General features: G+C 38.1%; 1 protein-coding gene across 1 annotated transcript in view; it reads right to left on the reverse strand.

Annotated features, from left to right (window-relative positions):
- Window positions 1-17,916, reverse strand: part of pid1 (phosphotyrosine interaction domain containing 1) — a 29,807-nt gene extending 11,891 nt beyond the window's left edge. The window contains exons 1-2 of the mRNA XM_028044712.1: window positions 17,737-17,916; window positions 7,462-7,608 (exon numbers count right to left, since the gene is read on the reverse strand). Of these exons, the coding sequence (XP_027900513.1) occupies window positions 7,462-7,608; window positions 17,737-17,766 (177 nt within the window). The 5' untranslated portion in view covers window positions 17,767-17,916. The remainder of the gene's footprint in view (window positions 1-7,461; window positions 7,609-17,736) is intronic.
- Window positions 17,917-19,344: the final 1,428 nt, after the last annotated feature.

Genomic DNA, 19,344 nt, shown 5'->3' on the forward strand with positions numbered 1-19,344 from the left:
ATTAAAGCAGCAACATGTTTCGGCTTCAGATAGTTTCTGGAGCTCAGGCCAACGGCAAACAGATGGTGGAGACAAAACACAGTCTGCACCCAATCCCACAACCTTCTGTACCATTTTGGCTAAAATGAACTTGGTGGGACGTTGTACAGTAAACAAAAGAACAAAGCAGCACAACTGACAAAAGACAGAAAAGAATGAGCAATTACTTCAGGCAGCAAGAGACCACCACTATAAGGTCCAACTAAGTATATTTCTTTAAAAGTGAATTCATGTGTGTAATTTAATGCAACCAAAAAGTGTGAACCAAATTTGAAACACAAAGAGTGATATATTTTTGTCAATGCTGAATATGACTTACAGCTGAGAAAAACCCAAACTTTATTTCTCAAAGTTTGAATATTATATTTCAATTCAAAAAGGTTCCTAAAGACAGAAAGTTTCACATACTGAGCTCTATCTGTAAGACTGCAGAATATGAACTCGTTTGGTCAGGATTTCTTAACCTTTTGTGTCTTCCTACTGGGGGTAAGACAGTGACGACCTGCTGGAGAACTGTCAAGTCACCAGTCTTCTCCAGGATTGTGTTGGATATATCACATTTTTGTATTTTAAAAAAAATCCTTTCTTCATTAGTCTTGGGTCAATTAAAATTTTCAGAGAAACAAACATTTGAAAGCCACCATCAAAATTAGCACAAAAGTTATTGTCATTGTGTGTTAAACATGTATAAAAGTTTGAACACAATTTTAAATCATTCACATGTAACTATAAATATCACGCATATATTTAGTGACTTTGTATAAAACTCCAAATTCCTGTTCATTTTTAAACCTTCCAGCCACAGTTGTACACTAAAATGTAATCCAAGTATAATTTAACTGGGTTTAGACAAACTGGATCACGCATGCAGTCAGAACTGAAGATTACCTTAGCATGCTTCCTGAATTGGCCCCCTGTGCCTGGAACCTCTGACTGAGATTCCAGTGTTTGGAAATGCAACATTCCTCAGGAGCATGCTAACATTCCACTCAGACTTACTGAATCAGCACACTGCATCTGGCTCTGCTTGTCATGACACGAAGTGATGGATGAGGTTCTCATTTCTTATTTTAAATAGAACAGTGTGCATTAACTGGTTTACTTTGGAACGTGACGGCAAAAGTTCAACTTTCTGTGTTACCACAGAGTTGAAATGTTCCTGTGTCCAAACAGGCTCCTGTTTTAGGTGTACATGAAAGGTGCTTTCACAGACAAACCACCTTCCTTAAAGACCTTTCAACAGCCATAGAAAGATGGTGAACTCTCCTTGAACGCACCACAAAAGAGTACCTTATAATAAGAAAGTTGCCGTATTTTTAGATCTATGTAGATTTCAACAAGTACCAGGACAGACAAATGTGTTGGCACAAAGTACTTCTCCAAATATTTAGCACAAATAAGACTTTGCTTTGCTTTCTAATGGCATGGTCAACAAAGATGGTAACAATCAATCTACTTCACAATAAGATATCTGTAAGCAATACCTGGTATTTTTTTTCCCAAAAAGAAAATTGCTAAACTTGTGTAAGCTATAAAGAGTATTTCATGGATTTTCAAAAGACCATTGAAAAGTAGTTCAATTCTTTTCTTTTTCCATGTTAGGATCCAAGACCTGTGGTCAATGACTAATATGCTTTCTGACACTGGACAGCATATTTTATTCCAGTATGCCTCAATAGTCTTGAGAAATAATTGTGTTCTGCAGAGATTCATGACTTGCCACAGCAAAGCAACAAAAGCTAAAATGAATCCTCTACTTTGTTTCACAATATGTAAGGTGTTTCTTTTATTGAAGACCTAATTTTTCTCCTGTACAGATAGAGATGATTTAACTGGCTGAATATCCGGTTTTCTCTAAATAGTCCAAAAACTATTCTTCCAGTTTCTATGGGGGCTGTTAACACACGTTGGTGAATTCCAGACTGGTTTATTTTTGTTGTTTTTGGAGCCCACCTGAAGCCAGTTATATTCAAGAAGTAATAAAAACAAAAACGTTATGACCCTTGAACACGGAGTTTGGTTTGAATGGTTTTGGATGATTTTGTTGGTTCTTCATTTGCATTTCCTCCTGTGTCCATTTTTCTGCTACATGATTTCATAGCCCTTACCACTAGAATTATTTTTTACTTTCTGAGGTCCTCAGACAGCTTTCATTTGCTCTCTCAATCATGATATTAACCTACCCAAAAGCATGTTTGTTGCCTTAAAAGTGCTGACTAAAACCTTAAAGACGCCAACTGTCCTAATTAAATTATTTAACAAGAAGAACTGATGATTACTGGATTTTTGGTACTCTCACAATCTATACCAGGTTTCCAATGGACAAACGATTTTATGTGTAACAAGTTAATTTATTTCAAAATAGTTTCTCCGTCCAGGTTGATCATAGCAAAACTTACTTTAAAAACAACATTGATCCTTTTCAATAATGTGGTATTATCCAAAACTAGACTACCTTCCATCCTTAACCAATATTTTTTTTATTCATTTTAACAGAACTACTTGCTTGGTAACAATATAAATATTTATATTTTTGATCATCCTTTACATTTGTTCTCTTACTAATACAAATTGATCCTTGTGAGGCCCCATCAGCCTCTCATATCCATCACCACTACTAACTTTAAAAGGTGGAACAAGTGTGATCAAAACATAAACATCGCCAGCAGCCATCGTCTAATGTCTAACTGATCTGAGAAATATGATGATCAGCAGGACCTGATGATGGGTATAACATGCACAGCAACTGATTGCATCTGGACAGTGGCGTGACGATTGTGACACAGAGCTCAGCCTTGGGGAAATCCCTCAAAGTTGATTGCTGCAAGCTTCAAGCCCAGACTCCTTTTTCCATAATGGGAGGTGTGTGATCTACAAGTTCATACAGCTTTTGAGCTTGGTGGACTACCTCGTATTACGTTGAAGGACAAATTGATCTGTAATGAGAGGTTCCTAGTTAAACTCTTAAGGCAGAACCATGAAGTAAAAGGGGGTTTAAGAGTAAAGCAAGGAAGTTATTGAAATTCAAGACTGAGTTTGGAAAGCCTCATGCTCTTTGTTTTAAACAGCTCTGTAAGAGAAGCTGTCAGTGAAAACAGTTTGGAAAAGAGCATGCACTTCCATAAAATACTTGGCAGGAACAATCTGTCTGTTAAAGTTTATCATTAGAAAACTTTAACTGACTGAAGTCGTTTTTAAGAAAGACCAACTCTTGGCGACGCAAGTCAATAAGAGAACAAAAATATGTTTCCCGCTATAAAAGCGTGGCATTGTTTTTGCCATTAGTCATCCAACTACTCATAGCTTGCAGGATCAGAACTGACTCATTCGTGACTTGAGAAATATCTGTAGTTGCCAAAATTGGATACTGAATAATCCAAAGTATCTTAGCAGCCACCAACCTATTAACGCCAACTCGGAAAAGGTACAATTTTATGCAGTTGGAATTTCCTGAATTTTACAAGAATTTATCCGTGTCAAAAGCTCAGGATTTGGTGTCATTAACTCAAACATACTGAGGCTGAGCCTCAGATTCAGTGTTTGGATTTCGGTACAGTCCTGAAATCCATCTCAGTCTGGCTCTGCTGCTGACAAGTTGCAGTACCAGCAATGAAAACAGAGTAATTATCGTGAGCAGGAGTCAGGACTCTTTTCTAATCATTTCAACACTCTAGTTTCCATACACACAAAGCGTTTTTGTTCTTTATACATTGCTTACCTTCTCTGTAGTCAAGATCAACTGATTTGGGCTCAGCTTTAAGGTGTGTAAACAAAATGTGTGCCTTCCTACCCACTGACAAAATAATCTGGAGAAGTCTGAACACTGTCAAACTTATAAAAGCCAGCTAACATATTAGTAATCTGTTCCATTTTTATCTTTTAGTAATGGAAAAGACAAGACCATTTGCAAGGAGAAAAGAAACACTCGGTCATCTCAACCTACAGGTCTACAAATCATCTAAATGTTGCAGCTGTGCACCCTGTTCCTCCTCACCGAATGAGAAGAGACAGGGTGTCCAGCATTCATCTGACATCAGAATACAAAGTACAGAAAGACGGAAAGTCTCTACGAATAGACAAAAGTGTGGCATATATTGTTTCTGCAGTATATACTTGGAGAAACAATTACACTTTCTCCCCAGTGGCTATTTAGAGTAAGGACATAATGCTTGAACCCACATCCTTCATTATTATCTTATACTGGCAACTTTTTAAGCACCCTGACTTAATGTGTCAATTCAAAGTCTATTGGAGTGGAAAAGAAAATAATAAGGAGGTCAAAAATAAGAGGTGATCTTGGTAGGTAGACAGGACAGTAGACTATTCCTGCTATCCTGCCTTCCTGTGAACACAAAATACTAATTGGAGAAACAGGGAAGTGAAACAAAAGAAGATCTGAAACACTATTATGCTGTAGCATATAAAAAAGCAACCAGAGAAGGCCAAGTATTTCAGAAAGGAACTAAATCTTTTTGTTTGTGCTGGTTTTCTGCCACAAAAGACAACCACGTCTCTTGAGTAGTAAAGCAGAGGAGCAGGTGGGCAGACAGACATTCAAACAGACAGGTAGAAACTCAGATGGGAACTTCCACAAGACAACAGATCTAGACAACGAGGCACAAAGGCCGACATGCAAGGTAGTAGCACATAGCAGTCAGAAGAAGACTGTGTGTTTTGTTGTGAGTACGCGTGTGTGTTTGGCTGGTATTACACTGAAAATACGTAGTGGTATCCACAGCAACGTGGCTTTGGCATTTTCAGTGCTGTTGGAAAGAGCCCCGAGTCAGAAGAGGAGCAGCCAACGAGTGAATGCTGGGATTCACACTGTACAGAGAGAGACACCAAGTCTACCAGGGAATATTCACATGGGTCATAGACATTTTCCTCAGCCATAGATCAACATTTAACTTCTGATTTAAACTGTACATCATCACTCAAGCATTTAGGAGACTTGCGCCCATGTTTTTACTGCCTTATGGCTTTGAACTGAATATTTTATTATGAAAAACAAATCTTTCTTGTTGCACTTTAAAACGAGAATAACATTTAAATAAAAAAAATTAATAAACAGGGACAAAATAAGATTGTAAAAGTCATTGTCTATGGCAATTACAGATTTCCTGCAGGTCCTGACTGCAGGTGAGCTGTGTGAAGAGACTAAACTATATCTGCTCATTTGTCATCCCAATCAGCACATGTAATCTGACAAAGATTCTAGAGTTCAGATTACAGATGAGCTCTAAACTCTGTTTTACTTGGCCAGGAGCTCAATATCACCTCAATCTGCTGTTTAAATGAAAGCATACTTGATTGTCTGTGGGAACACATCCTTACAGTATTCACCTTAAGGTTTTTCAGAGTTTGTCACATTAAAACCACAAACTAAAGTATTTATTGGGATTTTATACCCTAGATCAACTCAAGATTGTTGGTGTAGCAATAAAGATCTATAAAATGTGAGGTGCTTCTGTATTTATTCTCCAGTGATTCAATCCTTTGTAGAAACATACAGCTGCAAGTCATTCCTGCCATTTCTTCACCAGCTTTGCACATCTCATAATGGAACATTTGGACCATTCTTCTCCCATAGCTCAAGTCCTGTCACATTAAATGGAGAAACTTTGTGAACAATTGTTTTTATCTTGCCACAGATTCTCAACTGGATTTACGTCTAGACTTGAAATAGTCAATCTTTATCAAATAAATATGCTTTGATCTAAAACATCGGTCTACACCAGTCTGGCTGTAACGTTCAGGCTTATTGTTCGGCCTAAACAATTCCAGCATTCCAAGATAGTACACTGTAAAAGACTTTTGGTAGGTCTGTAGTTTTGCCATTACCTTTCCATTTTCTGGTAATTGACAGGATAATAACATATTCCTCCTATAAACGTCTCCACCGCTTCATTTCTCACATTTCTGCTGTGTTCTTAGGTCTTCATTATGCTTTTTGCTCACCAGTGTTCGCTGACAAATCTCAGAAGGCTCCCACATACTTCATCCGGTTGATACATCTCTGTGTGTTTCCATATTTTAATATGCTTGGACATCAATGTTGACATTTTGCTTCAACTAGTTCCACTATCTGGTTTTTGTATCCGCAAGAGACGTGAATAGTTTTGAGGGGCGTTTATCTAACATGATGAGGAAATACCTATATTTGTATGACTTTTCATTAAATAACTACTATAATAAAAAGAACAATAAATGGCTAATAACTTATGGATGAAAGCTGGAACGGATGAAGCCTTGAAGGTTTCACAGAAATGCAGAATTTATACTAAGATTAAATTATACACATGTAGACCGACTACAGCTTCTTCAGTCAGTCGTTTAAACAGGCTGTCAAAGGTAGTCAGAGTAAAGGACGTTGAAATGCATCCTCTTCATAATCATTGACTACTTTGTTTTGGTCAGTCACACTAAATACCCAAAAAGTTGTGCTTATATTATAACAAACAGTTAAAAACATCAAGTGGTATTAATACTTTAGCAATGTACTACACACTGTGCATAGGTAATGCATCTGGTCCTGATCATTTCACACATAAGAACTACAGCAGCAGAGTGAAACAAAAGGGGCCAGAAGGAAATTCTTGCCACTACTACTTGATCTTCAGCAGATAAAAATCCTGAAAACTGCACGCTGCTGGATGTCTCATGTGTCTCTGAGCTAGACTAGACTTCACTGCTCTGCAAACAGAAAGGTCGAGCTAAGGGTTACATTAAAACTTCAGGGTGTTTTTGTAAAGAGTCAAAAAGGCGCTTCTAGTCGTATCTTTTCCTTTTTGTTTCATAGTCATCCGTATGTGCTCAACTTCTTCTCTTGTACAGTGATCCAACAAACACAAACATCAACAAGCATAGGGACTGTGTGTTCCACATTTGTGTTTCCTGGCAATAATACCAGTGGGAGTTTATTTTGTCCTCTTAGAGAAGCTGCCAAATATAAAAAGGTTTATTTTAGTGAGGGGAGAAGTTGGGAAATACCTCCCTTTTCATCACGTTTACTAATGACACACCAGATTTCAATCAAAGAGTCACAGAAAACTAAATTCTCTCACTGAAGGAGCCTCTCAAAGGCAGGCAAGCACACAAAGACATTTGGTAATTTGTTAAGAAGTTTCATTTCAATCTGTACCGGTGTGCTTCCTGTTTTGAACCTGGAGAAAAAGAGAGGAGTTTAAATTACACAATGTATTAGATCTAACTCTACAGGGAAATTGAGCATCTAAAGGCTCACCCAGACTTCTAGCACCCAGTCTTACAAAAGAGTACTGCAGAATCAACAATAGGGAAATTATTTAACTTCTGTGAGGAAAAAGGAAAAGAAAAACATTTGGATTATGGCTCTGTATTAATGCTATTATGCATTCTGGATCAGGGTTGGATTTGAGGATCATCAGGCTCATGTGATCCTACCTTGTATCCAGCGTGGGTCCTGCTCTTTGCATGCGGAGTGGCAGAGCACAGCTCAATGGCCTCGGGCTCATGAAAGATCACCGTGGGCAGAGGCTCCTTCCTCAGCGTCAGCACGTTTAGCTTCGTCTTCAGCATTGTCTGAAAGTGCTGATGGAGAGAGGAAGATGAAAGCAGTGAGCTGTAAGCCAACTTTCAGTAAACCTGCTACAAGCTGGATGCACGTCACAATACGGAGATTAAGGATGAATGCTCCTTCAGGCAGGCGAGCAAGTTTTACTAGTTTACTGCATGGCCACCGTCAAATCCAACAATATTCCTGACTTATAAACACTAGGATCTGGTGTTCATTGTAATGTTTGAAATCTACCCCTTACATTTTAATAAGTGAAAACTAAAGATGAAGTCCTGAAGCAGGATGGTGTGAGAAGTTTATTATGCCCCATGTGAAATGTGAGGAACAGATGAAGGGAGCGCTCCCCCCTCCCTTCCTCTCTCCATTAAAATAACAGAGGCTGTATAATCTAATACTGCACTTCAATGCCAATGCCGAGCAGAACCAAATGCTCCATGTAGTTCTGTGCACTGCAACACCGTCCAGTTCTTGGGCCTTCACGGAGCAGTCAAAAGTAAATCAAGTGTTTCCTGAAGGAACCCATGCTGAGACTGCTGGAAGCTGTCACAGCTTGTCTGTAGCTGTGGAACATGCATGGCGCAGCTCAATCTGGTGGCTCCCCCGATCAACAGCACAAGAGTTATAGCAGCATGAGATTTATCCACAAAGAAACCTGCAGATAATCGTTAGTTACTACAAATGTATGCAACAAGTCAAGCTAACTGTGTGTGTTAAGATGTCCTAATGATTGGGGAGGAGTCACTGCTGTACAGGGCTGTGAAAGACTACTTAGTATTTTTTTTAATTTAAAATTATACAAAGTAAACCAGAGAAAAAAAAGGAAAAAAAATAATTCTGATTTTTCCTTTATAAATACATAAAATTTATCCATTGATTACTTTTTTAGCTGTCACTTGATAGCTGTATTGATAACTTTGATGATGGCATTTGACAAAATGTAATGTCTATTACTTGTTTCACAATTGGTGTCTGTAACAGTTTTATGATGTAAAACATTTTGAACTGTCTTATGCTGAAATATGAAACAAACCTTTTAACACTCATGTGCCTAATTAAAGCGCATCAGATTGTTTCCCCCTCAACTCATAGACATTGATAAATTAAAGAGATAAATATTCATATAAAACCCTTAAATCCTAATAATAATATTATTATATGTAATTAGTTAATTATATAATTTCATGTTCCCACATCTTTTCATTCATTATGGTTCTGATCCTTGTTTCAGACGCCTGTGTGCCACCATAATAAGCAATTAATACCCTTGGTCGCCCAAAAATGACCACATATGATTTATTGGAGTCATATAACATTATTTTACAGTAGAACATAGAAAATTACTGCAAAACATCAGCTGATCAAGTAGATATGCAACACCACCAAGGGAGGCTCCAAATAACTCATGTTGAGTACAAAATTACAAAATGCCCAGTGAGAAAAACTCCTTTTCATAAACTGGACAAGAAAAAGAACAAGAGTGAAAAATAAAAAGCCTTAGGAGTAAACTGACTACCACTTCTTTTTTCTCTTCATTACTGATGTCTTTCAAGCCCATCTTTGTTCCTGGTAATGATGGACTTGGATGAGTCTCTGGCTAAAGCTTGAGTGAACCAATTGAAAAGGGACCTGAGTGCATCACACTGTTATATTATATACCATTTATAAATCACTACAGTTTGAAGTCATAAATCAAGCTTGATTACCCCTTAAAACTATCCAGAAAACATTAAACTAAGACATTGGGATGAACTTGAACACCTTCCACTGAAAGGCAACTCACAGAGATAAATTACCTTTCAGCCTAAAGTTAATTTGAGAACAAATGACTCTTCCCAACATTTACTATACAAACAACCTCCATTTTTACAATGCGTCCCACTGTATGTACTTTTCAGCAGGAGCAAAGGGGAAAGGGCCTTTCTGTACTAGAGTTGAACTCTAAAAGGAATAGTTTTATCCAACAGATGGTCAACATTCGGTGAAAACAGCCATTGCTGCCAAGTAAGGCTTTTATCAGCCCACAGTTTTGCCTTTGAAAGCCAAAAAGAAAACCCTGATCAAGATAAGGAAAAATATTTGATGGCCACTCCCATAAACACCAAAATACCCCCCTGCTTATCAACATCAGTTACAGTAAAAGTACTCAACTTAGAAAATATGGCACTATATTCATCTGCATTGTATTGGCTCTTTAGTCAGATTTTAAAGGACAATAGCCTACAGTGCGTCTCGCTACCTGAAAAGGAGTGAAAGAAAAAGCATGATGGACTTGTGAAAGTAAAGCCATATGTGTGGTAGGGCTCAAAGATCTCCGCGTCAGCACTTTACAGCTGCCCGGCAGTGGCTTGCATTCCTACACTTGGACCCGGTTCGAAGTTGGGGGCTAAAAGGGCAGTTTAGAGGGTGGTGCAGATAAATGGTCCAAGTCTAGTGCTCCACTGGAATTCCTTTCACAATATTTTCATTATTTAAAATGCTTTCTTAATTTTATTTATTTAGTCCCTGTAGTCTCCTCATCAAGTTACTGTGCAATTAATTGCATTTTTGACTTTTACTTGGCAAGTGCGCTCGTCTCTGACGGAAGACCAGCGAGGGTTAGGTTGGGTTGATTTGAACTGCTGTGGGACGAGACGCATGTTGACACATTAAACCCTCTGCTGTAAAACCACAACAGAAGCCCTCGTTCAAAAATATAAATAAAGTATTGTGTCAATACTGTTACCCGAGCAATGATTACATGGTAGGTTCAGCACATACCATTTAAATGTTGGGTTTCAGTGAAATCCACATACTTAAATAAAATTGTATAACTACAAATGAGAGCCCATTATATCTCAGTGTAGCTGTCTTAGCTCTTTGCAGAAAGTGACACTGGTTACTGATGGAAATAATATGTCACTGACAAACTTTTTTTTTTCTCAGTTTAGCCAAAATAGTAAGTGACACAGTGACACAAAGCTTCGACACCTAGTTTCTTCTAAGCTTCAAGGTTTACAAGATGACATCTATAAATAAAACGTGCAGAGAAAAAAAACATTAAAAAAATACTTTAAGTCTCATAGTGGAAACATGTATACTTTTAAAAAGCAATGGCTTCAAAACGTCACAGTAAAATTTCAACATACCACCTTTGTGATTCATTGTTGTTTCAATACAATGTCAAAGAATCTGCCTGTGTGATCAGAGGGACCCTTCCCCAACCTATTGCTGTACAGTTTTGCTTATCTAGCTTAAAGAAAAGCATCAAAACTTTCTCCTCAGTTACAACAAACAGAAAATCAAAGACGTGCCATCAATCACTTAGTCTGAAAACAATTTCAAAATTACAGTGTGATGGCTTAATGCCTCTACCACAGGCTGCACCTGAACATAAAGTCCAACAAATTTATGAGCCATCAGCCGATTAAGACGTGGGTTGCCCTGCTAAGAGATATGAGAAAATTTAAGGAAATGTACACAATTCAGCGCAGCGCGAATTCGTTTTTGTTAGTATTAAGTTAATTTGATAATTATATAGGCTGGATATTATTGTTTCAATGTTTTGTGTAAACAGTTTGACAGTATTATACTATGGTGTTTTTGCTGAACGTTATACAGTAAGAATTTTATAAGCAGCCAATTTCTAATATGCAGAAACAGTAATGCACAGAGTTTGATTTAAGGCTCTGATAAAGCAAAAATATGATGCTGAGTTGAAGGAAAGCTTGAGTAAAAAGAAAGTTGGAAAACAGCCAGAACAGTGATCTGTCAGGGACGCTTTACAGCAAGTCAGTTATTTTACGACTAAGTGCTCACTTAATGAGCATTTACCTTATGGCATTTGTCCAGTTATACAATATTAGCAAAACAAATATATAAAAAATCCTGCTTGGCCAGATGTACATCCAACACTGTCGATTTATTTCTCACTCTAATCTCTAGCAATCTTATTACTGCTGAAAATCCCAAGTGTCAGACATAATGCAGTGTGCATTTTTTCTGCCAAAGTCTCTTAAGCAAAACCAACTGTAAATCTGAAAACAAATGTAACAATAAGAAATCAAAATCAGAGTTTTTTTTTGACATTTGCCTCCTGTTGTGACGAGTTTAACAGTTCACAGATCTCAAATTAAAGTCAAAGCCCTCCCAGGCTATGCCTGGACAAAAAGAGGTTCTCAGGTCAATATGATGGGAAGGTATTCAATAAGAGGGTGAAAAACAGCCACTTAGCCTTACAGAGTTACGGTTAAAGAGATGGGATCGTGACAAAAGTTTAGGAAACAGCTGGAAATGATGTTAAGTCAGCAAGACAGATGCGTGTCTTTGAAAGCATGAAATTAGGGGAACAAAATAGCCCCTCTTGATGCACAAACAGCTACTGGTTAATCCCAAAACCAAAAGAGCAATAAGTCATGTTCCACAGATTTGAAGATCAAAACTGTGGATAAACTGTAATATCAGGCTGTGTCACATGCTTTAGCAAAAAGTCTAAACATGTGAAAACGGTTAGAAAGAACCAAGAAAAATGAGTCAACTGTTGAAATTTTGTGGCCTGTTATAATGCATCAAGGCAATACAATGTGACTGTTTAGAACATGCTCAGAAAACGTGAGCATGTTCTCATTCTCACATGTTAGCATGCATTTAGGATTTAGGAAGGTGTACGACTAAACTCATTTTAATATCCCATGACAAAAAAAAGGTGCACAGCAGTGATTTCTCCGGATGCCTGTGAAGTGCTTTGATCAAACCATCAGTAATCTGATGCTAGATGAAAAGGAGGCATTATGTTTTGTCAAAATGAATAGGTGGGTACACACTTGAAGATTAACAAAAACGATAAAAGCAGGCATGGGTCGGTAAGCAATTCTCAAAATAAAATACCATAATCTGACAGTATTTCCAGACAGTAGCTCTTTTTTCTGACAAAAATATTTCTAAGAAGCAAAGTTTGCCCGTTTTGCAAGCAGGTGAAAAGTATAGCAGCCCTCTTTCAGCACACTGCCACCTGACTGGCAGTGTGCAGCAACAAGTAGAGGGAGCTTGGTGTTTTGAATTTGCCTTATTCAAAACACAAGGAAATTCCAGTTATTTAGTCACTGTCTTTGACATCTCAGAAAAATGACTTTAAATTGTAAGAATATGATGGAAAATGTTGGTAACCATTTTAAATCTCAGTATACCTCAACGCCGCCTGGATCCACTACTGCTTGTTAAAGTTTCTCAGTGTTGTTCTTTTTGCTGAGACATTGCAACATATCTATTCACGAAAACACCAGTTGTTGATCAAGGGAAAAACATAAACCCCATGGCAGGAATGTAACCAGTCAGCCATGTTATGCAACATAGATTAAAACCTTCCCCAAATGTGCCACAAGGAGCCACACTGTTCACAAAATTGTTTTAAGGAATGAGGATGAAATATATTTTTGTCACAAAGTGGCTTTGCCTCTTGGGTAAACAGGATGAGAGCTAAAAGTAATACTTGAAATGGATCATTCAGGAAGTTGCTCCTCAACACGGGGTCAGTGAAGCCACCACACCTCATATTTCCAAACAATAACTTCACTTTACTTTGAGGCTTTAACCTTACATTACTGCAGACTGGTGTTTACAACCTTCCCCTGTGATCCTTTGACAGTTTATGAGGAGAAATGCAACTGATTAAGCTCGACTCTGTGTGGTACTGTGGGGGGGTTCCTACAAAGAACTACAAAGTGAAGGAGGAAGAAGGGCCGTGATTGGATGCTGCGTTTGCTGGGGTAGCTCTGTGGGAAAAAGCAGGTATTAAAGCACCGCAACCATAGACCCTGAGGGTGGCAATCTCTGGCTAGTGGTAAAAACATCGACTTAAACAATGAACAAAAGCTGCTTGAATAGAGTGAAGGCCTCGTATGGAATAAACCAGGTCACATATGCAAGAAACTGAGTTATTTGAATTTGCGACTTGTTCGTCTGCTCTCATAGAAATCTCTTCAGAGTCTCTTCAAGTTTTTGTGTCAAGCCAAAAATTAATTTTTGTAGACTTGATCCATTATTTTGAACTTTATATGTCTAAGAAGTAGAATTACCTTTAAATCCATATGTGAGTAAATTCTCCTTTTTTGTCTCACTAATACAACTCTGAACAGTTTAGCTATTTTTTAGTAGTGTCACATTAAGAAAGTAGTGTAGATTAACTAATAAATTGTCTTTTTTAGGTATATTTTACTCGTTTGGTAATTCTTCAATATACATTTATATGCATTATAGTTCATATACATAAATAATAAAATAAAATTTATGTAAAGTTGTAATTGTAGGCAGGCTGTAAAATATAATTTTGAAGAATGAAGGCCATTGAAAGGAATGAGAAAGTAGATATCACTAGCTTTTAACCCGCATCCCAATTAGCTACACCAGAATATTTATTGCTTAAAATAAACAATGTTTTATGAATGTCAAAGTCCACCTTGCAGTAAATAACTCAATTTGAGGTTTTGTTGCAATAGCTTAGTTTTTTTCAACAAAGATATAATTAAAAAATAATGTAATGTTGGAGTTTAGAAATAAACAAATACATAAATAAATAAATGAGGAACAAAAGGATAAATGTCCATCTGAGACAGAGGCATTTTTAATAAAAAGATGAACCATATCCCTTACAAACTGATTTACCAAAAAGCATCTAATATTCACAATCAGGATAATGGATACAAAAAGTCAAAAGTCACCTGAGTAAAAAGGAAGAAATTATGTGCTGGCTGAAAATAAAATGAGATGAGGGAAGTGTGCCAGTCTGCTTGTGGATTCGTTCACTCACCGAGACCACACTCAGCCTAGCTGTGCCTACAAACAAACCCCAGACAGACAGAGACAGAAACAAAGACAAATAAAGATGGCCACTGACAGAAGCTGCTTTTGACCGTGTTTGACCTCAAACAGCCATTTCTGCACCATCAGGTCACATCTTTTCATCTGCCCCATATGTCACATTTAGGTGTCAAATGTTCAGGCCATGACTGCTGAGACAGGAAGAGAGCACATCTGGTACCTCAAAAAGGAAGCATGCTCACATGTCTGCATGCACATGTAGCTTTTAGCTGAGGTACGGGCACACAAGTGCGTCCTTCTCAGACCGCTCGTGTATGTTGTGCAATTTGTTAGTGAACTTAAATGGACTCTGTGTAGGAGAGGAAGGGCCCCCTGAAACTGACCGAAGGATGTGGTCAGCGGAGAAAGAGCGCGCAGACAGACGGAGAGAAAAACAGGGAGGCATGATGCAGCACCAGCACAAAGGCGCAATAATTCTCTGCACTCCATAGCCTGGATCTCCTGACCCCCCAGCATATCCATCTAGCTCTTTTTACCCTCCTTTCTTTACCCGCCAGAGTGTGAGACAAAAATGCAGTGAGACATCAGGTGTTGCTATGGCAACAGAAAGAGAGAATATCATGGATTGTGTAATATGCGGACAAAGACAAATACATACTGAGCAATTCTGGTTTGATTCTACTGTAAAGCTACCTTTGAGTGTGTGTTGCTGGGATTTACAGACTTTCCAAATTAAAATATTCTGTAAAATCAGTTTAAAGAATGAATGATTTAAATTAACAAGAACAAGAGAGAAACAAACAAAATGTATAACAAAATGTTTTGTGAGGTTCCAGCCACAGCTGGCCCTTCAGGAGGTGAACTGGTGGGACTGCTTATCACATTTTTTAAACATTCCTATCTCTTTTTCAAGGTTTCCCCACAGCCCCAAGTCACAATTACAGCTCAGCTGTTAAACACAAAGTCAAAATCACTCCAGCATGGCTTCTGCTCGAGAGTTTACAGATTCCTGATCTGCAAGGTTATCTTTCAGTCTTCAGAAAGCTCTCCAGATGGACTTCTTAGCCTCTCTCAGGTTCAGGAAGAAAGCCAAGAAAATTAGTTTGAGTTTACCTTTAAAATGTACTTTAGTTGAAGTTCAAATATGCAAAGCATTTGAAAAGCTAGTACTTTTGAAATGTACAAATGTCTACATAAACTTCTCATAGTGAACTTATATGTGTTACTCTGTTTTCTCTTTGAAGCTGTAAGCAAGTCAAAGAAAGTAACAAAATGTTATAGTTCACATTTCTACCCAGTTTGACTAATTATCTATTTATATGACTATCTGCCATGTGTCACTGATTCAGAATGTATAAAATAAAATACAGCTTTGGATTATATTCCAGGTCTAGAATTACAGAGTGAAATTTTAAGTGAAATTTTGTTTCTGTTTTATTGCTTCATTGGATAAAGATGGGCGTTAGTAAGGCTTAGATAATGCTCAGCATTTCTATTTCTGACTATGAAGGGCAAAATGGATTCTAAATTTTCTCACAATATTTTTTGGATGTTTACAACAACATATTACTATAAAAAGTACCTCATATTTATTAAAGCCGTTTAGATGTGCATCTGTTCCTGCATTCAGTCAGAGGTCCACAAATATTGCTCTAACAATATCATGCCTTTTGCAAACAGCATAACATGAAGAAATGATACTAAATAGTACCGAGCAATCATTTGACTTTATCAGAATTTTCCCTTTCATTTTTTCTTTATTTGGTGCCACTCTCCTGGAACCAACAGTGGAAAAAGTATGTAAATTAAAAGAAACAATTGTACTGTCAATTTTTCTAGTTTGTAACCAAACTACATATTTTTGTATCATAATAACAATTGAAAGTTATTTTAAATATGTTCATTTGCATCTGTTTTAAATGCTTTCCCTTTCTATTACTCTGTTTATTTTATATATATACATCAGTTTACTGACAGATAAATAAAGTGTGCTTGACTGTACAGCTGCTGTTTTACCAACATGTGAATTTTTTTTAGAAGACAAAGTCTTACTTTATGCCAGTTCCTTTCATTATTGGCAAAGTTTAACATTTTTACAATAAAATACTTGCAGATTAAATTGCTATTAGAACTGAATTGAGTTATTTAATACATATTCCAACCACATAAAAATGTAGAATGGCTATATCTTAAAACATGTAGAAATTACAGACACTTTTCTTTCAAAAAATATTCTCGTTTATTATAGGTCACTGACTGTACTCAAATATAAATAAATATCTCATGTAAAATAATGTGGAAGAGTCAAACAAGAATGATTGGGTGGCGCTCTGCGGCAATATGTTGTTGCAATGACGGCCTGGTTAAATATGGCATGATTTACTTGCTCATATGAAGCTGTAAGAAGAAGACAAGGATACACAATTAAACACAGAAAGAGGTAAATAAACGCTGTCCAGAATCCCCTGACTAGAAACATTTTTAAACGATTGACTTCTGGAACGCGGTTGCTAGGCGACGCGTTAGCCTATCCTAGCGGCTCCAACCTGCACGTTTTACCTTGAAGCGCAGATTTCTGTTTACAGGGGTCTACTGTAGCTTCACGTCCGAGGGGAAGAGAAACAAGCGGAACTAATTGGTCCATCCTCCTGACGCCTGGGCAGGAGACGGAATTGTGCAAGTTCACTTGGCAGGCACTTCGCAGGCCGACATCTGGAGAGCATTACGTGTGCAACGGAGACGTGAAGCCATGGGGTCGGTGCACAGATTTTACCCCTGGGTAACAAACTACGTGTCATCAGTGGATCTTTTTTACTTCGTTTTTTTATTTTTATTTTTTTTTCCTTTAGCTTTCAGCAATTTGACACTAAAATTAAAATGCTCAAACTAGAGTTTAAGCATCCCGGTGTGAGCAACATGAGGAGAAGGCCCTAAGTTCAGCTACAAAGAGATGGATGAAAGCAGCGAAGAAGGTCAAAACGGCGTCTTAAACATAACTTTAAAATCCACCCGTTTTTGACGTTATGAGTTGAAATAACCTCCAGCTGTGGATTAGCAGAGGAATCCAGAGGAAACGATAGTTTGATGCGCTCCTGCTTGCGTAACGTGGATAGGTGCCTTCAGACCCGCTAAGCCCTCCGGAGAGACCCAGATGTTTCATTTAAACGCGAACTTTGAGACAGGGATGTGGATTAAAAAATTTGCGCTGACGACCAATCTGTAGCCGTTGAGACGACGTAGCTTCAGGTCTGAGCCACGCACACCATAGCGGGGCTGAGTAGCTGTTACCACGGCTCCATTTACTCCTGCCCTGCCGATGAGAGGTGCCCCACCAAAATGTCTGTTCCTACCTGCAGCCGCTCCGACGCAGGTTGCCACATATTAGCAGAGTCGCTGGTTCTCTGTCTTCACTTCTGGGTATTCTCCTCCCGCGGTCCAGTACACATCTGTTGGCTTTAGCAGCTTCCCTCTCTGTCCCCCTTCGCTGTGGTCGGCTCGGTAATGAAGGATGTGTTGCTCCGCCTGGATGTAGTTAACACATTTGCCAGCAGGTGGAGGTACCTGCTGTCCTTGTTGGGTTGGTGCTGCCTTCAGGTGATGTAGAAAATCCAGCTCCCACACAGTGTGTGCCTTACTACTACTACTAGTTAAAACAATACAATACAGTTTATTTACACATGGCTAATTTATAATAAACGTTTTCTCAAAAAAAAGTTGTCTTTATTTAAATGGAATCCAGTTTGGTACAAAGTAAATTCACAGCAGTTCAATTTATTCCAGTACAATACAATTGTACAGTCAGATTAAGGTTATTTAATTTTTTTTAAAAAACAAGGTTGCAAATAAGTCACATGCCCATTGCTGTGATTCAAAGTTAGTCGTAAAGTAGAGAGAACGAATCATTTTCAATTGGTTTTCTGTGTGACTTAGCTATTTTAACATTATGGGGTGACTCTCCTCTTGCTGTTTAATTCTCAAGGAACCTCTGTGATCATATCTCAGAAAAAACTCGAGATTTTTTTTCTCTGCACAGTATCTCTTTGAAGTGGTTGGTTTAAGGCAATCCTGCTCCTCGAGGGCCGGTGTCCTGCAACTCTTATATGTCTCCCTGGTCCAACACGCTTGAATCCAACAGCTGAATCACCTCCTAAGTGCAGTCAAGTTCTCCAGAGTCCTGCTAATGACCTCATTATTTGACCCAGGTGTGTTGAAGTAGAGATACATCTAAAAGTTGCAGGAGACCGGCCCTCGAGGCCTGGAGTTGCCCACCCCTGATTTAAGGCCTGGTTTGATCAATCACCCCCCTCAAGTTTAGAATCTGGTGCAATAATTCAGCTAAATTAACCTGATTACATAACAATAGCATAAGCATAATGCTAGCAGCAGTATTTGAAGGCCTTAATTCTTTAATTCTCTGAAAGTTGTTTGGGAACAATGAAGGTTATGTTCACAGATTTTAATCACTTAAGCTCTTAAAATTCCTTTTCACCTGATTGTTTGCAATAGGGATGGATATCATGAACTAAAAGTGAAACTTGTCTGCCTTTGTAAAAAAAAAATAAAAATAATAAAGAGGATTACTGAAAAAATGTTTAAGCTAAATACAATACAAAGTGTCACTGTGTATTTCTTCTGATGTAGAAATCTGGTGCAGGAACCCATACAGCTGACTGTGCTTAAAGCCAAACAATCTAACCCTCTGCAGCATTCAGAGGGCAAAGGTCAAGCGCAGTTCTCCAAAACAGACCATAAGTAAAGGTGAGAGCGAGGAACATCTGTTCCTCCTAGAACGAGTGTCTACGTGTCTCCATACAAAAAATACCTAGGAGTTCACAGAGACACGACAGTCACAGTCTGTATTTAGCCATGTTTACACGCGGGAACATCTGGACAAGGCCTGGGGTCAGCCAGGGCGTTCCTATCACTGACACTCTATAAAAGGCCTTTCCCATGGCTCG

The sequence above is a fragment of the Xiphophorus couchianus genome, chromosome 18, assembly GCF_001444195.1.
Source record: "Xiphophorus couchianus chromosome 18, X_couchianus-1.0, whole genome shotgun sequence".
Lineage (NCBI taxonomy): Eukaryota > Metazoa > Chordata > Actinopteri > Cyprinodontiformes > Poeciliidae > Xiphophorus > Xiphophorus couchianus.